Raw genomic sequence first — 27,160 nt, 5'->3', positions numbered from 1 at the left:
GTGCAGTTAGGTGCAATCCGTGATGTGGTAACACATTTTAAATAATCTCATTTTGTACATAGGTGGAAAGAAACAGTATTTAGTGCAGTGGTTCCCAACCTTTTTTGGATCGTGACCCCATTTTGATATCAAGAATTTCTGGCGACCCCAAAGACATTTCTTTCAATCATTCGTTTTTGATTATGTTTGAGCTCAGATATGTTTTTTCTGCATTTTAGTTGAACTAGATTTATATTTCACAAAGTGAACTTACAGTTGTTTAAAATTGTGTGCTGTTTTAATCTAAAAAAAAAAAAAAAAAAACAGAATTTCCAAAATTTATTTTAATTTTTCAGAAATTTCAGGCGACCCCACATTGGATCTCAAACCCAAGGTATCTCACGCCTGGTTTCTGACCAAGACTGACTATTTGTTAATTTTCTTCTCTCTCTCTCTCTCTCTCTCTCTCTCTCTCTCTCTCTCTCTCTCTCTCTCACTCTCTCTCTCTCTCTCTCTCTCTCTCTCTCTCTCTCTCTCTCTCTCTCTCTCTCTCTCTCTCTCTCTCTCTCTCTAGCACCCCCTATAGTGCCATCACGTATCCCAATTTGAGAAACACTAGATTAGATAATTAATTTACACTTACAGTAAGTCAGAGCAATTAATTAAATTTTCTATTTTATTTTTTCAGAACTTTCAAGATTGAAAAACCATGATTTAGTGGCTCCTGAATAGATGTATTTCTTTAGTTTATTATTTCCGGTCATCTCATGCCTGGGGTGGGACCAAGACTGACACTTGATTTGTTAATTTTCCATTCTCTCTCTCTTAAGTACCCCCTGTAGTGCCATGGTGTACCTCTAGGGGTGCACACACCCCCATTTGAGAAACACTGGTTTAAATCAACAACTCACTAAGTGCTTCCTTAACATCATGAAATCCAGTTTTTTTTCTCTATTTACAGGTCCATGTATGTATGTATGTATATATATATATATATATATATATATATATATATATATATATATATATATATATATATTTATATGTGTGTGTGTGTCTTCTATTTTTTATTTATTTATTTTTAATCTTATTTATCTGCTGCTGAAACTGTGCAAGTTTCTACTATGTAGGACTAAAAAAGAGTATCTTTATATTATTTTTCATCTATATATATATATATATGTGTGCCCTGAGTTGTGGATTTTTTCTTAAATAAAACTGAAGAAAATTGAAGAAACAGATGTAGTCTTTGTGGATTTCTTTTGGCTTTGCATGCAAAGGAAAAAAACCCAAACAGGTTTGAAATGAGTCTTCTGAAAACAAGCAGTGATACAAGCACATATTTATAATGAAAAGGGAGGACACTTCTTTTTTTTTTTGCTGATGTTTTCATAAAAAGTGTTATTCGCTTTAGTCAGGATGTTGTGCACAACCTTTGAAACAGTTGTTTTAAATTTGATCAGGAGATCAAGTGCAAAAAACAGGAAGTGCAGACTATAGTGTTAAAAAAAAACAAGCACATGAAAGTTCAACTTTAGTTCAGCAATAATACAGATTTACCTACACACCTGCACTGGTCAGTGATTGGGAGATCCATTCCATCATGCTTTCAGTAGTATAGCTAATTATTTTTCATAGACGCTTGTGCGTCAACTGTATACGTCACAACTGGGCCTATAATGGACAGTGTTGGTGTATATGGGGGATTAAGACTCTGTGCTTTCACCTAATGTTTGACTTTACAGACATTAACATGCATATTGTGTTGTTAAATTACATGTTTCCTGTGCAACAGAAGGTGTGAAATGTGTTTATTTATTTATTTTCAACCATGATAGAAATTGACTATCATTTCATAGTATATATACTGTATATATAAAGGTTAAATTAAGGCTATTTGATTATAAGAAATGTAAAGTAAGTGCAGGCAAACGCATGCATGCAGTGTGGTGTGGGTGATGCTGGTCCATGGTGATAATCAATAGACGGATGCAGGTACACAGGCTTCCTCCCCGCACATGCACACGCATCATCATCACCACCACCACCACCACCACGCATCCTTCCTTCCTTCCTTCACTGTGCGGTCTCTCTTCATCACCGCCACACGTCTGAGAGATACATCTGTGCTGGTGGCCCTGCCTATTGATCTGTGAACATCTGGAAACACCTTGGATTTGGATTCATGCGTTAAAAGGCGCGCAGTGGACGTACGGAGGCACCGGGGATGAACCAATAACATGCAGTGGTAGTGGTAGTAGTGGTGGTGGAGGTGGTGGTGGTGGTGGTGGTGTGATCGCAGCTCTGCGGAGAAGGAAAGAGAAGGGAAGGCAAAGGAAGGCCGGTCCATGGCATCTTGATGTTCACACCGTTGCGAGCTTTGCGCATTCCTCACCGACGGCGCAGCGCAGGCTTTTTTCTCTCCTTCTCCTTCCTCCACTGGAGGGATTAACTTGTCCACAATAAGGCGGTGGAGAGGGAGGAAATCTTATAACATCGATCCACATTTTTTTTCTTCTCTCCCCCCCCCCCCCCCCCCTTCCCTCCCCCCCTCCCCACCATCACCGCCCCCCCTCCCCCCCCGATCCTTTGGTGGTGGTGGGATATCATTAATTGGACCTGCGATGGACTCCAGCTCGGGGGAATATCATGGCATGGCTCGTTGGGGATTGTTTTTGGTGCTGCTGACGGGGCTGATGTGGAGCTTTAGCGATGCCTGCCCCGCATCCTGCACTTGCAGCATCTCAAGGATTGTTTGTATTGATCCAGTGCCGGGGCTCGAGGATTTCCCTGTGCTCACGTTAGATGACATGGAGAACATCACTGATATGTAAGTGGATGCTGGACATGATCAGGATTGGGGCGCGTAAAAAAAGAAGGGCACCTTTCGATCCCCCCCCCCCCCAAAAAAAAAAAAAAAAATTACCGATAGTAAGGATACAATATAGTGATGATGATGATGATGACAGTGAAGGTGAACAATAAACATCCTCCTCCTCTGCGGAGCTCATCGCGCGAACGAAAACGCGCACCTTTTTTTTTTTTTTTTTTTTTTTTTGCGACATAAACCAGCTCTAAATGACACATTTGTATTATTATTATTATTCTAAAAAATCTGGTGGTGGACTGTGTCAGAACGAGCGAGCGAGCGGCGTCGTGTATGCGCGCGTGCGTGTGTGTGAGCGTGCACGAGTAGTGAGTGAGGATAGCAGGTTACGCGCACAAGGCGAGAGTGCGTGCGCGTCAAGATTATTTTGGATTATAGACAGTCCTTAACAAAACAGCTGCGATTGTGCACACACACACGCACGCACGCGCATTAAGGTTTTAATTCAGTGTCGAGCGTGTGGTGGTGTGTGTGTGTGTGTGTGTGTGTGTGTGTGTGTGTGTGTGTGTGTGTGTGTGTGTGTGTGTGTGTGTGTGTGTGTGTGTGTGTGTGTGAGCACTAGAGATCTCATCAGTTGGTGAAGAATCAGGAGCAGCAGGAGGAGAACCACGGTTATGTAGCCCGATCTGCGTCAGTGTGTGTTAGGCCTGTGTCAGATACAGCAGCCTGTGCAGGTAGAACAACTGGCTACATCAACTAGAGCTGGACGATACGGCGATACGGACCAAAATTCATATCTCAATATTTTTTTTCCTCAAAATAGCGATATACAATTTAAATCTTGATGTTTTTAAGGCAGTGGCTATCCGTATGGTTTCCGTATCAATATACTGACATTCTATTCATACGCAACGGCACTCATTGGCCAGTTTAGGTCATGTGATAGGTCAGTCATTGGCCAGTTTAGGTCACGTGACTAAGACTAAACCTAACTGTAAACCTAACCCTAAAAATTGCTACGATATAAGGTTATAACCTAACCCTATAACCCACTACGTACGTGTACTTCAGTAAACGTACAAAACCGTACAAATAAACACTTTCTATTTTTAACTCAAAGTCTCACCATAAAAACTATTCTGGGTTAAATTTGACAGTTTATTTAACAAAAAGGTGCACCTTTTGGACCCCCCCCTTATCCCATGTGATGAAATTATAAACTAGAAGTTAGAAAATATGAAGATATTTTTTGTTTTTTGTCAACATGTGATTTAGTTTTTATTAGTCAACAAAATTATGAACATATTTCTATATAGTTTTTGTGTGATTTGAGACTAGTTATTGGCATTTTAAAATGTAGTCGACAAAAACTATGACAAACTTTTAGTCAACAAAATGAACACTGCAATAAATATTTTTAGTTAACTAATAAAAATGAAACTATAACTTCATCACAAGAACTCATGTGATCTTATGCACTGATCACATAAAATCTGTCTGTGTCTATTACAAACATTAATACTGTAAAATATCAGTTTGATCAATCTGTAACAGAATAAGAAGACTCAAATAATAATGTCATTTAGTTGAATAAAACTTTAGAATATAACTAAAACTAAGTTGCATTTTAGTCAAAAAACTAGGACTAAAACTAAATCAAAATACTTAACGCGGCCCACACAGCAAAAGTTCACTCAGTGTTATGGGTCAAATACCAGAATTGAGAACTTAAATCTTTAGGTAACTAAAAATAAAAACCTGACTAAAACGATGAGCATTACCTGTTGGATGCTTCGTAATGACACATTTATTTTACATGTCACATATTTTTGAACTAGTCAACCATTGCTATTTTACTCTTGTCAAGCACTTGCATGGCCATGAAAACTGTCACACTATTGTCTGATATTACATTCCAAAAATACAGATATTTTAATGATTCTCATTAAATGATTGAGTCATTTTACATGTCACAAATAAAAGACCAATTAACTTTTATTTATTAAAAGTGCTTAACGGTTTTGAGCAAATTTTAACCAAAGATAGACCTTACGCTGTGGAAGAATCCATTAAATCCTTGAGGGGATCCAGATCAATATACTAATTCTGGATCAGTTTCAAAAATTAAAAAAAAAATCTCTATTGCTCATTATTGTCAATTTTAAAAACATTAATATCTCGGTTTGTAGTTGACCAATCTTCATGAAATTGGACTTATTTCTGTTGATTTGGTTCCTCAATTATCCCACCGAGTTTCTTCCAGATCAGATACAGATTACGTATTCCATCGCAATTTTTCGGGAAAAAAATGGAGGTGCCCATATTTGAACTTGATCACTAATCCAGATAACGGCAAATTAACTGGAAAAGACTATATTTGGTAATTGGTGGAGGTTTGCGCTCTCTGAACGCATTTGTTAATCAAATATTGTTTATTGTACTGGTTTCCATGGTAGCCCACTTATTCTGAAAACCTACAAGCAAAGGCTCCAACAATCCAGATTCATTTAAAACAGTATTCTGTTCTCTGGTTTGTATCAAAGCAATGTTTGTGTTAAATTGTGAAGACGATATCTTTTAATAAAGTTGTGGTACTTGTTTTTCTAAGAATATTTTCCACCTCATTGCAACTCCAACCCTGACAACATATGGATCAACTTTCAAATGACCTGATTCTTCATATTTTCCTCCCCACTCTTTCCACAGATACATTGCTAACCAGAACAGATTGTTTGACATCACAGATAACAGTCTGAGACACTACATCAACCTAAAAAACCTGTAAGCATCACACAGAGTGATTTTAGAGTGCTTTGAGACATTAAAATATCAGAAAGTGACTCTACAGCATCTGAATTCCAACAGAACGGTGATAAGGACAAGACTGACGTCAATATCGTCGGATGCCTTTTTTAACAACACAAGACTTCAGTATGTGTAAGTAGCTTCCAAAACGTTCCCATCATCCACTATTTCACAGGAGTATGAGTTTTATTTTTTATTTAGGTGATTTTTTGTTTTTGTTTAGAAACCTCAGAGACAACAACCTCTCGATGCTGTCATGGAGAACGTTCCAGAACTTTAACGTTACCTATCCGTAAGTAACTCAAGCACAATGACATTGACGGACATTTGGTCCTTACTGTATGTTGTGTTTTTCAATTTTAACGTGGTTTTAATTCATAGGCTTCTTCTGTATGGAAATCCTCTCGACTGTGTTTGCGAGAACTTGTGGATTAAGTTAAGGATTCTCGAAGAACCACAGAGTCCAGCTTTGAAGTGTTTGGACGAACGAGGGATAGCGAGGGACTTTGCCACGCTCACACCTCCAGAATGCGGTAATGTAAAACTATTATATAAGTGAAACCAACAAGTTCAAAGGTCTCTGAATAAATATGAGATGTTTACTTCTTGTTTTTCCACAGTGGTGCCTAAAGTTGAGGTCATTCCTAAAACTGTGACACAGATGGAGGGGAGTAATGTCAATGCAGTTTGTAGAGCCTCGGGATCCCCTGCTCCCGAAATCTTGTGGAACCGTGAAATGCTCTCGACCAATTCCGAGGTGAGGCCCTCAGATTTGTAGAACAACAACAATGAACTTAAGGAACGACTTGTGTAAACTAAAATGAGACGAGTATGGACTTAAAGATCGGCAGAACCTTAGACAAGCAAGACCTCAACTGTAGTAAACCATAGACTTTGTGTTTAAAGCCTCATAAAGTTTCAACATGTGTTTTATATTGATCATGGGCACTTAAGGTTAGGCAATAAATAGCCTTATCAATATATCAATATAGGCACTTAGGTAAAAAATAGCTATAAGCACTCATCATATAACGTCAAGCTTCAATGCTCGTCTGGCTTAGTAAGTAGCTGCACTTAGATTTAATTTGTCATTATTTCTTTATTTACCTTCTCAGTAGGAACCAAATAAATCATGACAATATGAGAGGTAGATCAGCACTAAGGAGGGTCACAATGTTGTGGGGTCTGTCGATATTCTGAGTTGCAGCAAGACGGAAAAGTGACTATTTGTTGTAAGAGACTTAATCTAGACTTCTTTAGATTCTAGTCAGTCAGGTTGAATCAACTTTAATGATGCATTATTAAGCTCCAGCTTTTATCTTTAGCAAAATAACTTATAAATTTAAATTCAAAGATGATCACCAAGACTCCAATCAGCTTCAACTGCTTCCTGTTTGAGCAACAATTGGTGCATTTAACTTTAGGCAAGTATTGAATTTCCAAACTCGAAAACAATTCACAGCAATTAATACAATTTACAGATTATTGCTTCAGTATTTGAATGATATTATTTGGGTTTTTTTTCAAGTTTGTCTTCATTGGTTTATCTAACAACTTTCAACTTATACATCTCCAAGTTTCAGCTACCTAGGCTTATAAAAGTAGCAGTAATTCTATTCTCTTGTTCATCTCATAGGAAGCAAATGTAACTTTTCATTTGTGACATTTTCTTTCCACAAAAAAGATAAAAGGTTTATCTTTTTTCCCTGTTCATTTTAGTCCATTATTCTGCCTATTGCATATGAAGTATTTAAACTCTTTTGATTAGATGGTTTGAATATTTATAAATGAAGTAGATAATAACGGATATATGTTTACTTATCTTTCATTTTAATAATTCATGTTTGTTTTCATCTAATATTGCTTCTTTACCTGTATCAGTGGGCAGATAATATAATAAGTCGTAGTGTAGTTCTTTTCCATCAATGGATAACATTTTTAACCATACTTTTGGGCAAAGTAGGCTATTTCTAAACAGTAGCTTTATGCTTGTGTACATTTAGCTTATTCAGAACGCATTGTTTTTTTTAAACGTATTTTAATAAATACAACACAATTTTCTATTCATATTTTAATTCTTCTTGAACAATTGAGCTTTATCTTGTTGGCTTTGGGCATCTGGCTCGCTAATGTGTAAAAGCTAGGGTGACCATACGTCCTGATTTAACCAGACATGTCCTTTCGTGTCTTGTCCGAACCATCCGCCCGGATTTTACAAAGTCATCAAAATGTCTGGGTTTCCCAGGGACCCTGAACGCATCTAGGGGAACCCGTTAATTTGTCATTACTGTAATTTTACTCACATGTGACAGAATTATTAAAGATGCCCCTTTGTTTTGACAAAATTGTCACAAACGAGGAAAAAAGAAGAGAGACTGAAGTCCAAGATCAACTGAAAGAGACCATATACTGGATTAAATTAAAAAATATCAGCAGGAATGATAAAACCTCCATGGAGGTTCAGAAAGGGATTTGAAAATGAAGGAGCCACTGGGAGAAACATAGAATGTAAAAAGTTATGATGCATTCTCCATTATCTGGTCAAGATCTCATCACCTCTCGGTCTCCAGAAATAACAGACAGAATAAAGCTCAGAGTCAGCATGGGACCACTTTCACAGTTGTTTATTGAAGTGTATATTTAAGGCAGTGGCTATCCGCACGGTTGCCGTATCAATATACCGACATTCCATTCGTACGCAGGACCCCATTTTGCCAGTTTAGGTCACGTGATAGGTCAGTCATAGGGTGACTAAGACTAAACCTTACCCTTACCCTAAACCTAACCCTAAGACGCTACGTACTTGTACTTTGGTAACTGTACCAATAGCACCGGGTGTTGTCCATACGGCAACCGTACAAATACACTTTCTATATTTAATGATTATTTACTGTTCTGTAAGCCTTAGTTTTTTTCATTTTTTTATTTTTATTTCTAGGAGGAGATGTTTTTCATTGTTTCAATGATTGAGAGATTTTAAGAAGGTATACATGTCATCTTTCAAGGACAGATTGTTTTAATGCATAATAAAGGTGATTGATTTGAGTCATTATTTTAAAGTCTTTGTTTTACAGAGAGAAATGGATTTTGAAACCTTATGGACAATAATAACTCATTTATCTCCTATATTGTATTTTGCTGTTACAAAGTAGATTCAAGAAAACTTCGAGTACTTTGAGTATGGCCCAAGTGTCCTCTTTTTTGGAAATCAAATTATGGTCCCTCTAGTAAAAGCTAGCTTGAGTTTAGCATTACAGTTAGAACTCATTACAAGTCTGTAAATGACACTGTTTTCTGTTTTCCAGATTGAACCTTTTGAGACGGAGATCAACCTCACCCTGTCAGGCTTGTCTCCTGACGATAACGGCCGAGTGATCGTATGCAGCGCCGAGAACATGGTCGGTCAGAGCGAGGCCACCCTTCAGCTTAATATTCTCTGTAAGGACCTCACCGAGCACACGCACATTTCCAGGAATCATATTTATGCACCTAGGTTTCATTTGTCTAATTTCCTCTGTGATGAGATTTCGAATGCCTTCCTCGAGACCTTGTGTTTCCAGTCGAGGCTCGAGGCTCCTCACTTTGTTATCATTAGTGTCTGTCGGCAGACCTTATTGACTCTCCATGTTCCCTGTCCATATTTCTTCCTCCTGTAAAGATCCCCATGCCTTCTTCTTCTTCTTGTTCAGCACAACCTTCTCCTTGTTCTCCACTCCAGTGTTTTTCTGCTGTTGTTGCTCAAATGTTGTGTTATCAGCACCCTCTCCTCCATTACCCATACTGCATCTGCACTTTCTCTTATCCAGGGTTTTTCAACCACTGTGCCGCAGCAAACTTGTGTGTCGTGAGAGATCGTCAGGTGTGCATACGCAGAGTTTGAGGGGGGCGGGGGGGGGCATTGCCCCCATCAGCGGTCAAAAGTTTTCATTACAGTTTTCCCAAAATCATTCAAAAAATTCTTAATAAAATGTACATATAAACAAATACTTTAAGGGCCATAAAACACAGTGATTGTACAAAATATATATGAATTCATTTGTTGTTCTTTTAAAAATAGTTATTTTTTGGCTGACTTCCAGTTTCTTTTTTTTTTTGTGAAACCATGCTGAAATGTTAGTTTTTTTTTTATAAAACCGTTTTCTGCTGCTTTGATTTTAACATATTGCTGTTAGTTTCATGTCACAGAGGTTAGTTCTACCTCAGGTGTGTAGTATAAGTTTTCAGTGAAATGGTTCCAAACTTTTGAGACTTTAGGTTGGTTCTTCTTTTGTTGTGATATTCTTCTTCACAATGCGCCCAACAGTTCATGTATAATACTGCAGCAAAAATGAAGAAGAAAGTTGCCGCCGGGTGATTACATTTTGGTGATGTTCTGGATTACCAAAAATTAAAAAATTCCACTCGTGGAAATCACAATATGGGTGAATGTGCCTGCTCCTTTAAGAGCGGTGGCTTACGGTTAATGCGCAGTGGTAGGGAAGTGCGTGCTGTTCTCTTTAAATCATTATATTGGTGGAAATGAGCTACTTGGCGGAGGTCTGCACCCTCTGAGTGCTCTAGTTGTACATGTTACACATATAGTGGTTAGTGCTATAGATGGACTATATATTTAATTCTCTCTTTTATTTTACCCCCCCCCCACCTGGCAAGAATGTCAAACTCTGCCTATGCAGATGTACCGTGGGAAATTATTAAAAAGCAGTAATTACTGTCTGCAAATATGCCATTGTGCTGCTGTGAGCCCCTCCCGTTCCGAAGCACACAGACATAATAATAATAATAATATTTATATACTATACATTGTATAACAAAAATGTAAAATTATAATGTAAAAAAATCATTATATAAAACAAAACAATATTTATCAGAATAAGGTTATAAAATTATAGTTATAATAATAATAATAATAATAATAATGCATTAATTTCATATAGTGCTTTTTTTGGGACTCAAAGTCAAAAATACATTTAGTAAAATAAAGATATTAAGAAATATTAAAAACAGGTGGGTTTTGGGGAGTAAAGTTCTAATCATATTTAATATTATATAATTATATTTATTTATATAAGTTTTTTTTAAACTTACCTTTATCCCTACCATGACGTGTATCAAGTATGCAAAATATAAAAGATGATAAAATCGTTTTTTTTTTGTATTTATTTTTATTCAATACACTTTAATAAGAATGACCACAGATTGTTAATATAGGCCACAGAGTTTTTTTTTTTTTTTTTTTTACGTTTTCGGTTGTTGGTGAACCTTGGGATTTTTTCCAAGGAAAAAATGTACCTGGGCTCCACAAAGGTTGAAAAACTCTCTCTTATCAATGTTTCTTTTCCTATGAGCTTTTCCTCCTCCTTGTGTTTATCTCCTGTCATCCTGTGATTACTCTTCCTCTACTTGTTGCCTCCGTGTCAGTTGCCCCCACCATCCAGCAGCTGCTGGCTCCAGAGCGAGACCACCACTGGTGCATCCCATTCACCGTGACGGCGAACCCCAAGCCCGAGCTGCAGTGGTACCACGAGAACGTACCCCTGCAGGAGCACGACTACATCCACACAATGATACACGTGTCCACTGAGAACGAGGACCACGGCTGCCTGCAGCTGGTCAATCCCACCCACATTCACAACGGGGAGTACAAGCTGGTGGCCAAGAATAAGTACGGAAAGGACGAGAAGGCAGTGTCTGCCCAGTTCATCGACCCCCCAAACATCAGCTCCACAGGTGCAAATAGATACGTTTAAACAGTGTTTTCATTTTACATACACTTGGACACATTGTGTCCACAAACGATCCATCTCGTAAATGTGCAACAAAAATGCACTCCATGAATTTTATTTTCACTTCCACCGCATCAAATATTTTCGGCAGTAGCTATCCGTACGGTGGCCGTATCAATATACCGACATTCTATCCGTACGCAGCACCCCTATTTGGCCAGTTTAGGTCATGTGATAGGTCAGTCATAGGCCAGTTTAGGTCACTGACTGAGACTAAACCTTACCCTAAACCTAACCCTAAAAATTGTTGCAATATTGGGTTATAATCTAACCTAACCTAACCCTAACCCTAAACCTAACCTTAACCCTAAGACGCTACGTACTTGTACTTTGGTAACCGTACCAATAGCACCAGGGGTTGTCCGTACGGCAACCGTACAAATAGACACTTTCAGCTGTTTCAACTACTTCAGACCTATGCATAGATGCAAAATGTATAATAATTTTTAAACCCTTTCTGTGTTTGTATGGACTTTTTTTTTTTAAATCACAGGAACCTCTCATTTTTTCAGCAGAAAAAAAACGAAATCTGCAGTATTTCCAAAAATAACAGCCGAAGTGAAATATTTTTGATTCAAATCTTACAGCCTTGACCGTGTAATTAATTGATTTGAATGCATTATTATTCTTGGCACAATAACAGTTTTAAAAGAAGAAAAAAATTACTCAAGATAAGAAATCCAGGCTTTCACTGAATGTTCCCTAAAACTTTATGCAATGGTCTCTGGTTGGTCGGGGGTCAATACAACTAAAACACATTTTCCCTTTATTTTGAAGGTAGATGCTTTGATCTATTAGGTATTAATTGAAAAAGCATATTAATATGTCATGATTACAGAATGTGAAAAATATGTGGTTACAATGGGAGTCAATGAGGCAAATTTGGTCACGAGGTTACTAAAGTGTCAGTATGATGCATATCTCCTTTTTTATACACTTCCAATACATAAGACTTTGGAATTAAGCAAAAATAAACAAATAAATGAAAAAACAATACTGGGAAAATTTCATACAACGAGCCTTAAAAATGACCACAATATTGAGACGCAAACAAATAAAAAATCCATAATGTAACTTTTGTTCACAAAGATGCTCCGGGGGTTAATATAGAAGTACTATCTTAAAATTCAACACAAAATCAGATTTCTAACCAGATTTTATCTTCTTTTTTATTTTTTTTTACAGAGGACCCGTTCTGTAAGTATCTTCTACAACACAACACCATCTTTATCCTGATTTCATTCAACACTGATGATTTATGTTATTTTCTATTTTACCGAATGTGACATCGTCTTCTACTCAGACCCTGGTATGTCTTTTAAACCACGCAGTACAAATACAAATTCATAATTATTATTAACCACTTTTTAAAGTTTATTGAAATGTTGTGTTGTTTTTGTTTGTTATAGACACGTCACCTCCTCCAGTGGACGACAGCGTTGCTGTAAGTAATGTACTCCATTCCACTGTATATCAAGCACGTGTCCTTTAGAGCAGTGGTTCCCAATCTTTTTTGTCCAATGTGCCCCTTTGCATTTTGATATAATCATGTGTACCCCCTCTTCATATCATAAGTGCCCTCTCCATAATTTCAAATATTTATATGTAGAAAAGCAGGCTCTCCTAAACCCCTAACTGTGTCTATGAAACAATAAATGTATTTTAAAGTGGAATTTATTTATTTTTTAAATACCATCAGTGCATCAATAGTACACAAATAGTTAATTGTTGTCTCCTATTGTCAGAAGTGTGATAAAATGGCCTCTACAGCATGAAAAAAAAAAAACACTAGAAAATATATTTTATTAAACAGTAGTTTAATTCTTAGTTTGTGGTGAATTAGTAAAAAGAGAACGAGGAATATTTCTTGATCATTTTCAAATGAATTGTTAAATCTTTCCAAGTACCCCCTGCAATGTGCTCCTGTACCCTTGTTTGGGAACCACGGCTTTAGAGCTTCAAATTTGTCCCACTCGAGAAAGTATAAATGATTTTTTTAAAAATGTGAAACATTTTGTAAATGACCATTTGTAGATATCTCAGCCCCTCCAAATACAAAAATTAAATGAAAATCCACAATATTTGCAGAGCTCAGTTTTCCAGTTCTTATATCACATGACGCAGTCATTTTTAATCTCAAACTGATGAAAGAACTTTTCCAAAATCTGGCAAATTTTATTCAAATTATTCCACAAAATTTCCCCAAAATTTCCAAAATCAGGGAAAGATCCTGCAGGAAATGATATACTCACACACTTCATCATTTATATATAATTGACCTAAAATCTGTGGCAAACTTAAGCTTAAACTGATCCGTATTTGGCCCCTGAACTAAAATGAGTTTGACACCCATGATGAAGAGCAATGGTTCCCAACCTTTCTTGTCTTGTGTACCCCTTGAGCCTTTTTTCAAACCATGAGTAGTACCCCCTCACTCATACGTGTTCATGGTTCTCCAAAAGTAGAACATAACACAACTGAAAATTCAACATAAGTCATTTTATTTCATCTTCTTAAATTGAACAATTAATATTCAGGCAATAAAAATGATGAATATAAGAAATAATAATATAGTAAATGTTTGTATTATTAATACTAATATTGTTATTAAAGAAAAATAAAAAAGCTGAAATTAGAAAAAAATACGACTAAATAAAAGTAATAAGTAATATAAATAAATAAATACAAAACAAATAATTAACCTGCAGCCTGTGTTATATATCACTTTTATGACATTTACCACAAAAGGAGCTTCTTTGAATATGTCCGCTTTAAACAGGCATTTAACCTTTATAAACAAGTCATAGCGCACACGTACCATTTTATTGACAGACTTATGAAATGAATGAGAATATTTTTTATTATCTTGGAAATAAATTCTTAATTTTTCCACGTACGCCCTGCAGTGTGCTCACATACCCCTAGGGGTACGCGTACCCCTGGTTGTGAAACGCTGATATAGAGGGTGACAAAATAAATGATTATTGAGACTTAAAGGAGCATAGGGCAGGATTTCAGAAAAAATAAACATTCATTTTAAGGTTTTTTATGATGCTAAAGGTTGATGAAGCGCTCTAAACCAAAAAGAATGAGTCCACACACATTTCTACCTATTGCCTTGAAAAGATTGTGTGATACATTTTCTACTGCTGTTCTGGGCGTGATTTTCCCACACAGTTCTGAGGACGTGATGTCAAATGACGCTGGTGCGCGTTCTCAACGGCTTGGAGATGCGGCCCAATACCGGAAATTAAGAAGAATTAGAAGAAGATGACTTTGAGACAGAAAGAAGACAAGCACAGTGGAATAACTACTGTTTGATTCCACAGATTTACGCAGAGGCATGTGCACAGGTCTTGCAGTAAACAGTTACATAAATAACCGTGTCACAGTTGGAGTGCAGATTAGGCCGCATTTTCTTGTCCGAGTCCGCCCCGACAGTGAAAGACAAAAGAAATGACATATTTACGTTTGTTTTAGTGGTGAGCACTGATTTTATGAACAAACAACTGTTAATGCCAACATCAGATCAGAGCACGGGTAACTAGAGAAAGTGAAACGCGGTGCATGCAATCGGATCTATTTACATAATCCATGTATCAAAGATAAGGATAATCCATGTTATTGTGCAGAAAAAGGAATATTTTAATGGTGTATTCCTTTAGAATTGTCCTCTGCTTCGTTCCTCCTGCACTGTGAATCACTGCTGTCACTGTAACAGTTAAAGCTGCATTCTTCAGAGCTACAGTAGCTGCAGCAGGAAAGGAAGAACGCTGCAGCGCAAACGACACTATGAGGGAACAAACCCGAACACCAGTTCTAAATATCTGTCCGAACCCGACCCCTCCGGTGCCCTCGGGTCCCGTCAGCGTTCGGTCGCGTATCCATTCTCAATCCATAATATCAGCTCCAGTGATGAACCAAAAGTTGATCATTTTTGTTTCATTTTGCCGTTTTCACAGTTTTGTGGGATTTGAACTAGCGTGTTTGTTTGTTTGTTTGTTTTTTTTTTACAGCAGAGTCTCTGTGTTTTCTTATGTTTCAGGCTATGTCTTTTTATCCTTCCCAGGTGTATGTAGTTGTGGGAATTGCTGGAGTTGCGTTAACTGGCTGCGTCCTCATGGTCATCATCCTGAGATATGGACGAAGCTCCAAGTTTATGAAAGGTGAACACTTTTCCTTAAATGCACTAATTAGCTCTGAGGAATTTATCATTAATGAAGAATTTATTAATTACAGAAGAACTGGGACCTTTTCCTAAATCTGTGGGTTTAAAATAAACATTCCACAGTTTGTAAAGCATGCACTAATATAGGGGAAGGGAAACCACAATGTTAGAAGAAAAACAATATTAATGTACACTAAACTACATCAAGAAAATATATCTCCTGTATTTGTTTTGTTATTTTAAAATTTCAAATAAATGGATTAAACACCTTTTATCAATAAAGTTACCATTCGTCAATACTATAGTTTGTAATGGTTTTATTATTATATGGACATTAGTGTATGAAGTATAATTAAACATTCTTTAATAGCAGATTATGGATTATGATGCCAAAAAACAAAAAATTTCAAGCGCATTAAGATATTAGTCACATGGAGGGTTCAGTTTTCTTCTAAAGAACCAAACTTTTACAAAACCAAAGCAACTATTTCAAAGAAATGTAAATAATCCAAAAAAAGATACACAGTGACTAAAAATGTATGAACACTGGAAAGTCCATTAGTCCATTAAGGTTATCATTTGCATAAAATTGTATCCTATCTTTATAAGTTTACCAAGTAAAGAGCTCATCAAAGTATAGTGACTTTGTAAAATCTGTGCAACATCGTATGAATTATAACAAGAGCTCTCAGAGAGTGCAAACCTCTGCCAAATTACCAAATAATTCAGTCCATCTAAATACACAAATTCAATGAAACCCTACAATATTTGGAGGATCGCATTTTTCCCATGTTCTTATCACATAACTACAGTCATTTTAAATCTCAAATTACTCAATTTTCCTGAAAGTATTTTACATAACTTCCCCAAATTAAGTAGAAATTGGTCACAAAATCTTCAAAAATCTTGCAGGGACTGATTTCTGTCACTTATTGCTTGGATATTGTCGGCGCTTTACATACTTGATGTATCATTTACATGTGGAAGTGCAAACTTATGGACATTAGTGTGGAAATGGTTCATTTTCCCACCTAAAATCTGGCCACTTTGGATCAAACTACTTCCTGTTTGGCCCCTGACCTAAAATGAGCTTGAAACCCCTGATATAAAGTCTATCTTTGGTTATAATTTGATCAAAACCCATTAAGTACTTTTGACGTAATCGTGCTGACAAAGAAAAAATGAAATGAATAAAGGCCAGTGAAAATATGATGGGTAAGCAGGGTTGGGGTCAATTACAATTGCAATCGATAATTAATTACAATTATGGTGTAATTATAAGTTGTAGTTGAAAAATCTGTTGCTGTCGTAATTAAATTGTAATTTAGTTCAGATAATTGACTTTGCAATTGTATTTGCCATGAAAATTCTATAAAAATTAAATTATAATTTAACGCAAAACTGGTGAACCATGTTACAGTTCTAAACATATATAGTTAACAATTATTAAAATAACTTTCATATGAAGCTTTCCCACATTTTACCATAATTGGAATCTAGGGCTATACTGACACAAAAAAGGCTCAGACGCCCGCATCAAAAATACTAAAACCTATATTTTCATTGATTAAGAATTAGCCTATCAATGTAACCAAGAGATAGGAAATAATATAGATGATAGATATTTGTTTTTGGTGCATTTTACAGCTGATTTAGGACCCGTTATCATAAGAGATGCTTAACTTAGAAAGTGTCTATGCGTACGGTTGCCATAAGGACAACCCCCGGTGCTATTGGTACGTTTACCGAAGAACACGTACGTAGCGTCTTAGGGTTAGGTTTAGGTTATAACTCAATATCGCAACAATTTTTAGGGTTAGGGTTAGGTTTAGTCTTGGTCACGTGACCTTAACTGGCCAATGAGGGTACGGATAAAACGTCAGTATATTGATAGGGTTAGGGTTGGCCACTGCCTAACTTTTATTAGTTATTTCAGGCTCAGTAATTGTGATTAATTGTAATTGAACTTTAATAATTGAGAACGTAATTGTAATTGACTTTCTGAGGATAAAAAATAATTGTAATTGGAAAAAATGCTTGTAACTGTAATAATAATTGAACATGGGTAATTGAAAACGTATTCGTAACTGAAAAATGTAATTGGTGGTAATATTTATGTCCAATAATGATTAATTGTGAAGCGATGGGGTGTTTTATATCTGACTCAGGTCACAGTATGTACATGGTGGGTTTGTTACTGGTTGACTCTGTGTAAGTACGACGAGCTCATGCTCTCATATTCTCAACAAGAATTTTTCCTATTTTCCTGCTCCTCATCCTCATTCTTCATCCCCCCCCCCCACCCCACTGTGTCTCCCCAGGCACCTCCTCAGTCATCAGTAATGACGATGACTCTGCCAGCCCTCTTCATCACGTCTCCAATGGCAACAACACCCCTTCGTCCTCGGAGATGGGTCCAGACGCAGTGATCATTGGGATGACAAAGATCCCTGTCATTGAGAACCCTCAGTACTTCCGTAACTCTGGCAGCATGCTGAAATCCGACACGTGTGAGTAAGCGCCTTCGTTCTGCAAACGCCGAGTAACCCGGACCTTTTCTGATAAATCAATGCAGGGATCACTGCCAGGCATCATATTTATAGTCTGCATCCTGCAGTGCTGGGAGAATGACCCCCGTCTCCATGGACAAATGGAAACTACGTGCACAAGGGCATCGACTTGAAAATGGGTTTAGATGGATAACTATACGCATTAGTCAATCTGATATCTTTAGTATGTGGAAACATAATTGTGTTACAGATATAGTGTTTATTATGAGAAAATATCCCTGAGTCACATCAACTCACTGTATTCAGTGGTTCATATTTTATGTATTTAATTTAAAATATATATGTATATATGATATCTTTGAATATTTGATATTGTTCAGACAATATGGATTTCTTTAGGATTTAGTGGAATGTACCTTCACAAAAAGTGGTTTAATTTAAGCCAAGTAATTGATTTGCAAATAAATAAATAAATAAAACAAGCCTCAAATGTGTCTGTACGATGGCAAAAACTATTTCTAAAGTTTCTGAACTCAGATATGCTCAGAGAGAACATGCAAACTCAGAGACCATTTATGTGAACGTGCAGGTTATATTTAAATGCTTAAATGGGCATTAATATGAAATTTATAACTTATTACTAGATTGTGCAGTTTTTTGACAAAATACTGTATATATTATTTTACAACATCTACTCAGTTTGTGCCAAAAAAATACTACTTCCTTAATTCTGAATGTTTTCATATTTTATAGAAATAAATCATGCAAACAGCATGCACTGAAATATATTGAATATTTAAAAAAGGTTTTTTTTACTAAATTCCAGCTTAAAAAAAAAAAACAGCTTAGTTGTTTAGCACAGCATTTCGCAAATGGGGGTATGTGTACCCCTAGGGGTACGCGATGGCACTACAGGTGGTACATAAGAATGAAATCTAATGAAAGCATTAAAATTGTAACATATAAATATAATAATGATAATGGAAATGATCGGGATTAGAACATGAACTAAAAATACAAGAGTCAGCCTAGATCCCACACCAGGTGGGAGTGACCAGAAATTATAAAAACTATAGAAATAGACTATTCAAGAGGCACTAAATACTGTTTCTCTCCACTTATTTACAAAATTAGATCATTTAAAATGTGCATTATCACTCATTTATTCCATATTTATGCTCTATAGTTGTTTTTTACAGTATTATGAGCAAAATGTTGTAGTCAGAGAACTAGATTGAGAAATAAGACAAAGAGGGTTCTTGATCCTAAAAAGTTTGAGAACCACTGGTTCAGCATATGGATTCTTTAATAAGTAGTGATTGGTCTTCTTCTACATCCAGTTGTTCAGCACATTAAGAGACACAACATCGTGCTGAAGAGGGAGCTGGGTGAAGGAGCCTTCGGGAAGGTCTTCCTCGCTGAGTGTTACAACCTGACCCCCGACCAGGAGAAGCTTCACGTGGCAGTAAAGGTATTGATGATCAGGAAACCAATAATCAATACTGTGACTTTCTATCAATGAGAGGGAGAAAACTGTGCATAACATTCCTTCTTATTGGATTTGGGTTTATTTACAGGATTTATCTCCAACATAAAAAAAAACAATATGAAGCAATCATTGGTCACTTAAAAAAAAAAAAAAAAAAAAAAAAAAAGAGCCCCAGAAATATTTGAGAAGGAAGTGTAACGTTTACCTAGTCCTGCTTCTACTTCCAAGCTATTTCATAAAGAAGTAAATAAATCTGACATTATAATAAATGTATGTATTGTACAAATATAAATACACACAAATATGAACACAAACAAACATTCATAGGCCTACCTACTTATCAATATCCACATGGCCACCTATCCATCAGAATCTAGTTTTTGTACTGATCTAATAAGATTTGCATATAAAATATATATATATTTAATAAGTTTACGTTTAATATTGTTCCAAAAGGATACCCCACAAACTGGGATGCACATGCTTTTCAAAGTAGTAATTTATTTTTTCTTAAGTTCAATTCCCCGTGTTCTGTATTTATCTTTAAACATAATTTTAGATATTTTTTACTTAATCAAATCCATAAACTTAATTTCTTTAGACTTTAGAAAAAGGGGGTTATTATGGTCCACAAATCCTGCATGATTTATGATCCTTATTATTCTTTTTTGCAAATTACATAACCTTTGTAGGTTGCTTTGGTATGCGTTTCCCGACAGATATGGTAGAATTAATGCACAGTATAACATATGTACCGTTTCTTGCTTTAGTACATATCTGGTTTTGTTCACTATTCCAATGCTTCTTGAGATCTTGGTACACAAACATTTACGTGATCTATTAAGACACGCAGAAATGTTTGTCTCATGCACTCTTTACATTATCGATTTCGAACTTATCAAGTTCTGATGAACTACGACCAGGCCCGCGGAACATCTCCGCTCCAAATAGCACGTACCACATTCCCGAGAATTCAGTGAAACGACTCGGTTCCACCAAGTAAAACAAATCGAAATTGTGCGACATAAAATCGTAATCTACGTTGAGTTGCCTTTGAAACGATACACCACACAACTATGCTTCGTTAAATTTAGAAATTATCGAAAAAGGGGGTGGGCCCCCGGAACCCCACCCTTTCAAAAAGGTCTCTGAGAGGCTCTTGACGTCCGCTCATAGAATATCCATGTCAAATTACAGCCCGATTCAACGAGCATTAACGGAGGAGTAGTCATTTGAAAAATCGTGGCATGTACGGAGTAATGGGCCCCATTCATGTATTGGTATGTGTCAATGATTCGATACCACCAACTGTCGCAATATTTGAGTCACAAATAAAAATTACTTTAATGGAAATTGCCTAAAAAAAGGGGTGGGCCCCCGGGTCCCTCGGGCCCCTAATGAAATTGTGGAAGGCATAATCGTAATCTACAGTGAATTACTTTTGAAACGATATATCACACGATTATGTTCCTATAAATTTGGAAATGACCAGAAATGGGGGGTGGGCCCCCGGGCCCCTTAGTCCATTTATAAAAAGTTCCGAGTTCTCGTTATATTAATTCATAGAGTATTCATACTAAACTGCATTCATATCTAACCAGAACTAACAGAGGAGTAGTCATTTGAGAAATGGGGCCCCCGGGTCCCCCTGGTGCCCCCCGTGACAAGTACGAAGTAATGGCCTCATTTATATATTGGTATGTGCCAATGATTCGGTGCCACCAACCATCATAATACTCGCAAATAAATGAGAAATCGACTTTTTTTTTTTTTTTTTTGGGTCCCAAATTGAAAATCGGGCTCGAGCGTCGATGCGTACACATCCATAGATTATAGCTACTAAATTTCAGCCAGATCCGTTCACGAATAACAGAGGAGTAGTGATTTTAACTAGTGTACACAACAACAACAACAAGAAGAACAAAGTGGGTGGCGTTGCGAGTCCGGGAGCTCGGCCTAAAAACGCGTCTGTTTTACATTTCCAAACAGACTCTGAAGGAGGCGAGTGAGAGCAGCCGTGCTGACTTCTACAGAGAGGCGGAGCTGCTCACTAACCTGCAGCACGAGCACATCGTCACCTTCTACGGAGTGTGTGTGGAGAGCGACCCACTCATCATGGTCTTCGAATACATGAAACATGGCGACCTGAACAAGTTTCTCAGGTGGGATCATTTTTAACATCACATTTTACAGTTACATTTTGTGACAGAACCATATATCACAGTTTGTCGTACCTGCTCACATGCTTTCTATCCAGTGCAGAGTAGATCATGTTTAATTAACCCTGGGATATTTGTCATTACTGTTTAGTAGCACTGACTGTATCTTCTTTAACAATGTTATTTTCATATTTTCATAATGTTGTGCAGCCACAGATAAAGATGAAACACACGACCAAAGTATAGGAAGGGTTTCTGTTCCTTTAAATCAAATGTGTCAAACCCAAGGCCCGGGGGCCCCTTTAAAGCAGGGGTTCTCAAACTTGGGGTCAGAACCCCATTTGGGGTCACGAGACACTGGGAGGGGGTCGCCAGATGCCTTCAAGAAACAGAGTATTTTTTTAACCATTTGAGCCCATTTTTGCTTATTTCTACCGTTTTTCTGCAACTACACCAAACTTGCCATATTTTAACCTATTTTCATAACTTTTTCTTGCCATATTTTTTTCTCTTTTTAATGCATTTTTGCCACTTCTCCATCAGATTTGAATGCCTTTTCTGCACGTGTTTTCTACTGTCAAGACATTTTTGGCACTTATAAACCCTTTCCACCACTTTCCCACCCTATGTTGCATTTGTTGACCCATTAGTCACTTTTAAACTGTTTTCACCGTATTTCACGCTTATTTTAGCCAATTTAACCCCATTCATGATTTGTCATGCCCATTATTTGCCAGTTTATACTAATTCTTCCTTCTTTTTTATATTACATTACCCTAACCTCTCCTCTCCACATTTTTGCCAGTTTTAAACCAATATTGACACTTTGAACTTTTTTAACCACTTTTTCTGTCTGTTTTTGCCCACTCTAATTAGCAACTTTTAACCAATTTCTGTGGTTTTTAAAATCCCATTTCACCACCTTTTCCACCATTTTTTAAACTCATTTTATTTCTGATTAAAACAAGAATTTACATCTTTAAGATGACTATATACTATGGCGCATATAATAATAATAATAAACTTCCTGGATAACAGTGGATATTATTCAGATCAATAAATAAATGTGATTATCACAGATTCATAGAACAAAGGACCATCATTTTGCTCACTTTATGGATGGACCCTAAAAATCTCTCCCCTTTATAGAAAATAAATACATAAAATGAGTGGATTCTGAGTTGCAATACTTTTCGTGTCCAACCCTTTGACTTCCATCCAAGTTAGATTGATTTTTAATGATCAACAGTAAGAAACGCTGGTATTTGGTTTGTGGTTATTTGGGTGCAGGTCCCACGGTCCGGACGCGGTGCTCATGGCAGACGGTCAGCACAGCATCCTGGTGGAGCTCACACAGTCCCAGATGCTGCACATTGCCCAACAGATTGCTGCTGGCATGGTCTACCTGGCCTCGCAGCACTTTGTGCACAGAGACTTGGCAACGAGGAACTGCCTGGTGGGAGAAAACCTGCTGGTCAAGATCGGAGACTTTGGCATGTCCAGAGATGTTTACAGTACAGATTACTACAGAGTAAGTACTTTTTAGATTCTTTTGGATCTTTCATCAATTATAAGCTCATTTGTTCTCGTTTTAGTCTGGAATAACTTCAAAGTTATTTACAAAAGCAGTAATTGTGAATCCCCAGAGGAATTTATCCTGAACCAAGAACATGTCAAAATATTTTCTTTATGGAAAATTATTTGAGTATAATATTTATATCAGTGATATCAACTCTACTCACTTTAGGTCTAGTGTGCAAGACAACTTTACCAGTGAAACAAAAAGTGCCACTAGTAGTACTGGTGAAGCAAAATGTGCTATTAGCAAGCATTATATTCTAATAAGGGGGCGGGGTAAAGCAAATTCAGGCTTCCCATTGGCTTTCAAAAATAATACAACCAATCAGGGAGCTGGATTTAGTTATAATAACTGACTTCACTTGCTTTATGTCTACTAGTACTACTAGTGGGATTTTGAGTTTACTATTGGCAAAAGTAAACAACATTTTTGTTTTACTAGTAAATGTTTGTGTTACAGTACTAGTAAAGCTTTGAGTTTTTACTATTAACATTTTTTAAGTCTAAAAACACTATTTTTAACACAAAACTACCCACTAGTAGACAATGTTCCATTACTAGTAAGGTCTACTCGTGTAAAACCACATTTTTGTTTAGTAGTACTAATAGTAGACAAAATCTCACTAGTAGTACTAGTAGATGTTTTTAGTTTAATATTAGTACTAGTAAAGCCAAACTGTTTACTAATCATACTAGTAGAGCTAATGCTAACAAAGTAGGAGGGATTAGGACCAAATCCAGCTCCTGATTGGTTGTAATATTTTTGAAAGCACTTCAAAATGTGCTTTTCTCCATTCATTTATTAGCCTATAATTCTTATTTATGACACATTTTGCTTCACTAGTCAAGTGTATTAGCACATTACACCAAAACTGAGTTCATACTTGCCAAATGTAAGCACTAGTAAAACTTAACTATTGATATGTATCATTAATATATATATTATGCGCCATTTTTCTTCTTCATGTGCCTCTTATATAACAGTTTGGAGCTCACAGCACCCCCTGCTGCCAGGAAATGCATTCACTTTATATGACAGAGCAGGGGTCACCAACACGGTGCACGTGGGCCCCAGGTAGTCCGCATGGACCCCGTGAGGGGCCCTCAGTAGCATTACTCCCCTATGAGCTCCATCTAAAATCTGATTTACTTTCCAGGATTCAAACTCACAAAAGATAAATACATATGACAGACATAATTAGAACTTAGTAAAGTTAAATTCTGCTGATAAAGTTTTAGTATCAAATTAACCATCTTAAAATGTTTGTTTTCACTTAAACTTTGAGACAAATGTTTGTAAGTGTTGCAGATCTGCTGTATGGATGAATTTTTTATAAAGTTGAATGAAAATGAAACAATTGCATAAATTAGGAAAAAATAGTGTTTCAATTTGAAACCTCAACATTTCCTACCATTTTAGGTTACTGCTAGCCTTCGCTATTACCTTACGCTCTAAATCTGTGAAATTCTAGTATTTTTTTCTAAGCCTTCAGACTGTTCAGTAGTACCTATGAAGTAGCTCAGTTTCAGAAATGTTGGTGACCCCTGTGCTAGAGTATCAAATCTTTCAAATCAGCATAAATAATTAAAGAAAAATGAGAATAGAAGAAGTTTTCTGTCTCTGCAGGTCGGTGGACATACGATGCTTCCGATCCGTTGGATGCCCCCTGAGAGCATCATGTACCGACGGTTCACCACTGAGAGTGACGTGTGGAGCCTGGGCGTGGTGCTGTGGGAGATCTTCACCTACGGCAAGCAGCCCTGGTACCAGCTCTCCAACAACGAGGTGAGACACAGCAGCACCATGTTTTGCATTATGATAAATGGTTTCCGTGTAATTACTCTCACATGCATGTGAGAGTAAATGATTGAATAAATAAATAAATAAATAAATAAAAATGATTGAAAAGCATTAGTGTATTGGATGTCAAAGGGAACAGATGATCAAATGTTATGTCTTGTCAGTGAAGTTATTAGGCATTGTTATTGTGGCTCAACAACGGATCAATAATAGTATATGAAAATGAATGAGAGCTGTAGATATCTCAGTCCCTCCGAATCCACAAATTAAAAAAAAACTCCACAATATTTGCAGGGGTTTATGATTTTCTTGTGCTTATGTCACATGACTGCAGTTCTTTTTATTCACAAACTGTGGGAAAAATCTAAATATTTCCTGCTATTTCTCACAAAAAACAATTCCACAAAATTCATAAGAAAATTACGCCAGAAAATTGGTCATAAAATCAAGGAATTTAGATGTTTATGATTTAGCTGTCATTTTTTGCTTGGATGTATATATCATTTTACATGTGGAAGTGACAACTACAGCAAAATGTGGCTCACTTGAGGGTCCATATTTGGCCCTTGAGTGAAAATGAGTCCAATACCCGCTGGTTTGGTGACTATGGTTGTGTTTGAAATGGCACACTCCGTACAATGAACTACAAACTCAATGAGTATATACTGTCTAGTATATACCATAAGTATGGTGATGGGGCGATTGAATATGATGAGTGTGCCTATCGTGCACACTTAGAAATGTCCCGATATAGTATACACCCGGAGTTTGCAGGGCAGGGGGAGCATTGCCGCCCCCCAAAAATTTTTATTTTTTATAAAATCGTTTTTTGTTGCTTTGATTCTAACATAAGTTTTCAGTGACTTTAGAGACTTTAGGTTGGTTCTTTTTCTGTTGTACAATTCTTCTTCACAATGTAAACTGTGAAGCACCACTGCACCCAGCAGTTCATGTATGGTACTGCAGCAAAAATCAAGCACAAAGACTGATTTTATCGTTAATTTACAAGATGAAATGACACGTTGATGCACATTTTTGTAGTCAACAATATCAATTATGTTACACACATTGTGGTTGGCGCAAATCTCGAGACGGTCTATATATTTAATTCAGTTTATTCTTTTGCACCCCCTGGCAAGAATCTCATACTCCGGCTATGACATCTGGGTATTTCCTGCATACTCAGTCTTTTCTTAATATCTAAAGTGAACGCACTACGTACTCATTTTGACGTCAGACTTAGTATGAGTAGTACATTATATGACATTTCCAACGCAGCCTATAACGCCCCTCCCCCTTACGTAAATAAGAATTAATGATTCTTTTCATACTTTTCCTGTTTATTTTGTAATGCAGATTAATAACTAACATATTTATTTGCTCTGCTACCAGGTGATCGAGTGCATCACCCAGGGCCGGGTGCTGCAGCGGCCCCGCCCCTGTCCTAAGGAGGTGTACGACCTGATGCTGGGCTGCTGGCAGAGGGAACCCTACATGAGGCTGAACATCAAGGAGATCCACAGTATGCTCCAGAGCCTGGCCAAGGCCTCGCCCGTCTACCTGGACATACTGGGCTGACCCTGCTAGCCTGCCTGGGTGGGTGTAACCTGGGTGTGTGTAACTCTGCGTGCATGTGTACATTGTGTGCTTGAACGTGTGTTTGACCACATGGTTCTGGGGGGGGCGAGGTTGTGTGAAGGCGTCCGTGTACAGTACCCTGGGTGTAAATGTTTCCTGAAAAACGCTCCTATGTCCGTATTCCCATCACTTACAAGGAGAAGCCTTAAATTTTGTCCTCTTTAAAAGTTGGCAAATTGTAAATGAGGCACATTTTACCAAAATACAGAACTACGGGACTTTTTAGTTTAAATGAGTAAAAAAATAAATTACATAAAATGTATAAAAAAAAGGGAAAGAGGCAGCTTGACCACCTGACTACATCAAAGCAGGGTTGGGGTCAATTAACATTTTCAATTACATTTACATCTTCAATTATCCATGTTCAATTACAACTAAATTACGATTACAGTGGCCGGCGTTTTTTCCAATTTCAATTCAAAT

At 37.0% G+C, this 27,160-nt stretch overlaps 1 protein-coding gene across 2 annotated transcripts; it reads left to right on the top strand.

The window, feature by feature from the left end:
• The first annotated feature begins 1,967 nt into the window (after window positions 1-1,967).
• Window positions 1,968-27,160, top strand: ntrk2b (neurotrophic tyrosine kinase, receptor, type 2b). 2 transcript variants are annotated; one of them, XM_028463041.1, is made up of 18 exons: window positions 1,968-2,809; window positions 5,513-5,587; window positions 5,672-5,743; window positions 5,835-5,903; window positions 5,993-6,144; window positions 6,232-6,368; window positions 8,917-9,049; window positions 11,030-11,338; window positions 12,580-12,591; window positions 12,698-12,703; window positions 12,804-12,838; window positions 15,440-15,560; window positions 17,884-18,072; window positions 19,413-19,543; window positions 21,551-21,723; window positions 23,011-23,251; window positions 24,926-25,084; window positions 26,492-27,160. In XM_028463041.1, the coding sequence occupies exons 1-18, from the start codon at window positions 2,604-2,606 to the stop codon at window positions 26,675-26,677; spliced, it is 2,406 nt and encodes an 801-aa protein (XP_028318842.1). In that variant the 5' UTR covers window positions 1,968-2,603; the 3' UTR covers window positions 26,678-27,160. The 2 variants fall into 2 exon arrangements, with proteins under 2 accessions (XP_028318842.1, XP_028318843.1); XM_028463042.1 differs by having other exon boundaries at window positions 1,969-2,809; window positions 15,464-15,560.

Source organism: Gouania willdenowi, chromosome 12, assembly GCF_900634775.1.
Source record: "Gouania willdenowi chromosome 12, fGouWil2.1, whole genome shotgun sequence".
NCBI classification, from domain to species: Eukaryota; Metazoa; Chordata; class Actinopteri; order Blenniiformes; family Gobiesocidae; genus Gouania; species Gouania willdenowi.
The sequence above is the reverse complement of the archived record's forward strand: the minus strand, read 5'-3'. Positions and strand labels throughout refer to the sequence as shown.